The sequence below is a fragment of the Phaenicophaeus curvirostris genome, chromosome 1 (genome assembly GCF_032191515.1).
Source record: "Phaenicophaeus curvirostris isolate KB17595 chromosome 1, BPBGC_Pcur_1.0, whole genome shotgun sequence".
Lineage (NCBI taxonomy): Eukaryota > Metazoa > Chordata > Aves > Cuculiformes > Cuculidae > Phaenicophaeus > Phaenicophaeus curvirostris.
The window spans coordinates 71935062-71941061 of record NC_091392.1 but is presented as its reverse complement, the minus strand read 5'-3'; the positions used below and the strand labels follow the sequence as shown (position 1 = coordinate 71941061).

At 39.0% G+C, this 6000-nt stretch overlaps 1 protein-coding gene across 3 annotated transcripts in view; it reads right to left on the bottom strand.

Moving 5' to 3' along the window:
• Positions 1-2074: 2074 nt before the first annotated feature.
• The window catches only part of ST8SIA1 (ST8 alpha-N-acetyl-neuraminide alpha-2,8-sialyltransferase 1), a 126368-nt gene continuing 122442 nt past the window's right edge, over positions 2075-6000 (bottom strand). The window contains exons 5-6 of one of the 3 annotated variants that reach the window (XR_011337889.1): positions 2654-3694; positions 2075-2437 (exon numbers count right to left, since the gene is read on the bottom strand). Coding sequence is in view for 2 of the 3 variants with exons in the window: in XM_069862710.1 (XP_069718811.1) it covers positions 3208-3694 (487 nt within the window). In the remaining variant the exon portion in view is untranslated. Of the gene's footprint in view, positions 3695-6000 lie in introns of all 3 variants that reach the window. The other 2 variants (XM_069862710.1, XM_069862697.1) reach the window with 2 other exon arrangements.

Genomic DNA, 6000 nt, shown 5'->3' with positions numbered 1-6000 from the left:
TTTTTCTCATTATTCTAATACAATTATTTTCACAAAACATGGGGGAAAAAAGGATTACCAGAGGGCTGAAGAGCTGTCAGGGAGGTTCAAGACTAAATTCCCAAGTATTAGTAAAAATACAAAAAAAAACCCCAAATGACCAGCAAAAAGGCAGTTTCCCCCTATTGTCCTCATTCCCTACCACCCCCTCAGAAAAGCCATTTCAGATCACCACATTTTGACTGTTGTTCTCACAAATAATGTCATCTTTAAAGCACTAGAAATTGCAAAACTTAACGCATACAATATAAACCATACAGGTACCCATTTGTTCCTCCAAGAAAGGCAGCTCAGTAAAATTCTACCATAACATGCAGTAAAGAAAATATTTTACTCATATTTTACTCTCCTCACCAAGTACCCACATCACAGATAAAACAAACAGAATAAAAGGGAATGAATTAGCAAGTGACATTCCATCAGTGTGTTCACTGTACTTTTAACAGATAGAATGGGTTACAGAAGCACATTCAGATTTTATCAGAACAATCTCTAGAACTCTATTTAATCCAAATCTCCACATTAAAATTTAGCATTGCCCTATAATGCTGTGGAACAGTCCCTACTTTGTGTTTGGAATATTGATATTCAGAAAGAAGATTTTATTATGAAACATAGCTTTAAAAAGCAAAACATTATTTTTTTTTTCCAGTGTCCTACATTGATAATTGAATTATTCATATTTAAAGAAGAGCCATGTATTTTACTTGTTTGGGGTTTTTTAATTATATGTATATAACTTTCAGCTGGCAGTCTACAGAGAGACATTGTCAACATAGGATAGGACACATCTTCCCAGTGTACTAGCACTTTGGAGATAAAACAGGTAGCACGGGAAATTGTTGTGGAAACCCGACAACAGTTTTGTTGTTTCAACATTTTTACTAGAATCTCAGCTACTACAGGATAAGAAAAGAGAACACTGATCTAGGTTTTAAAGTTAATGATGATAACATCTTGCAGCTGAAATTACACTGTGGACTGAGCTGGTATTCCATTCCTGTGCTACAGTGGTAAACTGAAGCAAACAAACAAAAAGATTTCTCATTTTCATGGTGATAGGACCATCTGCTGCCCCAGTAATAACCCAAAATAAAACAATCCTTCAGGCACTGTGCTGGCCGGAGCAGCACGTGTGCAATGCACACACTGACATAATTTACTCACTGTGAGAAGAGGCTGCCTTACGTAAGGGCCTGCAGTTTTCCTTTTTTTTCCTTTTCTTCGTGCTGGCTATGCAGTTTTTTAATGTTCCCAAAGGCTGTTTTGTTTTTCAGACTCTCTTTAACCAAAGACAATCTTGCAAGAAAAGTACAAGTCTTTAAGGCTAACGTTACAATACAAGCAGAAGAGCTAGTCACACACAGAGAAAGGATTTTCAAAGCTTCAACTCATCTTAAGTGTCACTTACATTCATTTCTGCAAATTTTCTGCTATAAGCAAATGAACAACCTCATTCTGCATTTCGCTGAACAACTCAAATCCCCTTTACAGTCAATGAACATTTTGAGTCCAAATGTGAATACAGAATTAATCCTCAAGGCTGGACAGCAAAACAGGTCAGGAACCATCCCTGCTATAAAAGTCGATGTGGAAAACTTGTAGCAGGTCCACTGAAAACCAGGCTGCACTTCACTACTGGTTTTGTAACACAATTGTTTTTTTTGCAGACCAATTTCCCTTAACTAGCTCTTGCCCACAGTAGAGCATTATCATAGCTATAAGTGCAATGACCTAAACTAACCTAATAAAATCTACAGCAAGTAGGTCCACCCATATTCAGTAGCAGCAGGGCATTCCTAGGACATTCTTTTAACCAGATTCTTAGCACCCTTCACTCTCTCGAGTCTTCAGAGAAGTTGATAGTACTTGGCTCCTGGGGCTTATAAGCCTTTCCTTTTCCTTCCATTGAGGATTAAAAAAAAAAAACAACAACAAAAAAAGCTAAAGAAAAAAAAAGGGGGGGAAATGAGAAAGGAGAAAGAAACAAAGAAAGTCAACAACACACATACTCCCCTACACGCGCGCACACACACACACACACACACAGAAGAAAAAAAATAAAAAAGGAAAAAGGAAAGTTGTACAAGATGCCAGTCTGGAATGAAATGGATTTTTGAATAGACAGTCATATTTGGCACTGTCAGCAAAAGCTTGTGGTTGGCCCTGTGTCTCTCCGAGCCTTAATGCCCTTTTAGCATCAGTCATTTAAAAATGTCCCCCAGAAAGTTCAGCTGAGCTGCTTCTGACGTTATTTTCACAATGCTGCTGTATGGACTTAATGGAGAGATTCGCTTTTCCCCACTCCAGTTCCATAAAGCACTGTACATTAAGGACGTATTCCATTTGGCCTTCAAGTAACATTTTTGTAGTCCATGCAGATCCATAATTATTTTCCCTTTAAAAAAAATCAACAGAAAACAGAACTCTGTTGGAGAGCATAGAAATTAAAAACTATTAGATCTCTGTATTGGAGATGGAAAATTACTTGATCTGTAGAGGTAAAACGGTGTATTGTATTGTTGTAAGTTTAAGCAAGCACTTCACCAGCACTTGATAAATCACAAGAGAAAGACTGTGTTGAGAACAACAAGGAACTGTAAGAAGCGCTTACTCAACTGTGTTTCCCATCCAAGTTATGAAACTTGCAGTTGCAAACGACCTTCAACAAAGGGAAGACAGCCAAGACGGGTGAAGAGCAAGAGAGGAAGACAAAGGAAGATGAAGTAACCACCCTTAGGAGGAGGAAAAACCTTTGACTGGGGTTTGCGCATGAGCAATAATGAGCAGTGATTATATAACTGAAGGGCAGAGTTGAGACCATCTCCTGGCACGTACTGGCCCTATGTGATGGGATGCAAACCTGTATAAATAACCCTGAAAATTGTGGCAAGGTGTGGCAATAAACCACAACCTATGTTGTCATTGCAGGGACGCCCCTGCTAAGCTTTGTGCCTAACTGTGCTACCACACAGGGACATGACGACTGCTCTGTTATTATCCCTGACGGTTATGATTACTGAACTGTCTTGCTGTTTTTAAGTAAATTACTAATTTTTACTAATAAATTATCTGTTTATAGTAGCTTGTGTGTTTGCAGCTCTTTTGCCATATCCCACAAGAACCCTTACCTAACTGTTACAATCTCCCAAACCAACTCTATGATCCTCAGGCAGAAGACTGGATTAAAGGGTCCTCACATGGTTCTAACTGCATTCTCAGTACACCACTTTTATGAAGAAACCAGAGCTGTAGAAATTCCTCCGGCATGGCATGGAATCCAGAATCAGGCAAGACATTGTCATAGTAATGATGGCTAATAAATTTCCCATGCAGGTCCACGGAGAATGGCCAGAAGCCATAAATTGTTACTTCTTCACACAGACCAAGGGCAGCACTGACTAGGAAAAGTCCTGTGGAAAGCCGTTTGGCATGGATACCTTTGTTCTTCCAGAACTTGCCAATGTCACGCAGGAAATTGGGGTTGGCAAAAAGGACCACCTGCTTGGCCCCAAAGTCCTCCAGGGTGTAATAGACACGTAGGGAGGGTCCTGTCCCTGTCTTCATCGAGAAAGCTGGCATATAGATGTAGCTCTGGTTATATATTTTCACGCTGTCCACAAATGCTTTCCGAGACCACAGCAGATTCTGGAACCTGTAAAACAACAGAGAAAAACAAACTGGTCACACATAGGTTTTGCCAGTCGTTTCAAAATCCAGCTAAGAGCTGCTCTTCATGCACATATTTACAATTACCTGCACACCTCTCTTGAGCTCAGAGAGAGTCCAGGCAAACTTCTGACTGTCTGACACTGCCTCTCTTCTAAAAACATAAACCTAAAGAGACAGTTGAAAACTATGTGGTAACCTGCGAACTCCAAAACACAAAAAGTTTCTGATTTCATCTTTTCAAAAAACCCTAAATGAACACTGACAGCTTTCCTGAGAATCAATCATTTTTGGCGACATTTTTCTTTCAGGCACAGGAATCTTTAAAAGAAATTTTAAAGTCTGTGTTCTTCTTGTTTCATAAAGGCATACAAAAAAGAATTCATATTACATGCTGAACAAGCAATATCAAGAAATATTTAAATAGAAACTTTGGACTCACGTAACTTGTGAGAATTGTTTTTGTTATGCCTATACTGTATAGTGACTTAGGTTGCCTATTATAGTAGTAAATTCTTATTCTGGAACTGAGAAAAACTCCAAGAATATACTGTTATGAACAAGTAAAACAGAGATCAATGATCTGTTCAGCATAAGTGACACCACAAAAACTTAGCAATGTGCACAAAGCAGTATTCAGGGCTGGCGTTTAAGAAGGCACGGTTTACACACTGAGTAGGCTTAAAAGCATCTGGTATTTGTAGCATGCAAGTTAAAGGAGAGACTAGATGGCAACCATGAGGACAGTAATGCATATGGACAGATTATTTCTCTAATATGAGAAATACATCAGGTTACAATATATTAAATTATCAACAGTTATTTGCTGATGTCTGTTTTATCCCTGATATTAGACTTATATACTATTCCAAAACTAGTAATCTGTAAAGATTATAAATTCTCTTTACCATATGCTTCTGGATATGCCAAGATGAATGAGACCTCTGGCAGGAAATCCTAGGTCATTCACTCACTCCAAAACTTGCAGTCATGTTTGACCTGTCCCAATGTCTGACACTAAACAAATCACATCGCAATAAAACATTGAAGTATCTCAAATATGTATCATTGGATTCAAATGAGGTCAGCCAGAGCCATGGGTATAATTCATTACCTAAACCACAAACTTGCAAAGCAGCATGAGCACTTGCTGTCCTAGGGAGCAGATGCCTTTGCATAAGAGAGTCACTAGCACTTACCCTCGATATTCTCTTTCTTTCCAGAGATGACACAATCTTCAGAGCACGAGTAAGCCCTCCCCACTTTTACCACATGACACCATCTATAGCCTTCAGCATGCAGGTAAAGTTTGCTGCATTAAAAACCAATTCTGCACAAGCCTCACGTGCTCCTTTCATTGCAGCTGGGCTGCTCTCCCGCATGTGATTGCTAATTTTTTTTTTTTGCAGCTCCCAGACACCTGTCTTGCCCTTGTTGCTGCATCCTCACTCTCAGTTTCCTGCAGCTAAGACAAATGTGTCATGACTAACTTCACAGTCACGCAGTAGAGGAGTCTGAACAAGAACATTGAGACAGTAGCACTGGATATTTTTTCCTTTTGGGGTTGCAGGCAGACAGACAGGTATAAGAATACCCTTTTTAAAGGGTTATGTAGAGACCAATTATATGTATAGATCTTAGTGAAACAACAGCAAGAACTACACACACAAAGCAAGATACACAGATTTAAGTAGGATGCCAGATGACCTTAAGAAGCCCCAGACAAAATTTCAGCTGAAACAATTGCCAGTAAAAGATACAGCTTAAACAGCATTGATATGTCTCATAAACATGTGCTAGGTTCTACTTCAGCAGGAAACTTGAAATATTCCTAATAAGTTGAGAGGGTTTGTTGACTTTTTCAACACGCAATATTTGGTCTCCTGATTTGCTAGAAGTTTCAAAATTTCCTTCAAGTGGAATTAGAATAAAGCTGTTTTGAAGCAAACCCCCTGAAATCTGCCTAGGTCTTCATTACAGTTTTGGTCTGCAAATCTGTAGACTGCACAATGCTGTTTGCTAAGGTAGATGAAATCACTCTTTCAAGCAAGAAATCAATTCAACCTAAACACACAAAACAATACAGTAAAAACTACTTAATAACTTATTGTATTTGGATTTTTTTTCTTTAGATATAGCTAAGACAGTTGAATATAGAAGGCCAGTCAAGACCAAGATGCCATGGCAGAAATTCATTGTCTGACTTGGACACACAGCTTGATGCAGTGGGGTTCTTACATCTTGGGTGAGCTGAAGGCAGAGACATGTTCTCTGTCATTCCTGGAAGCCAGT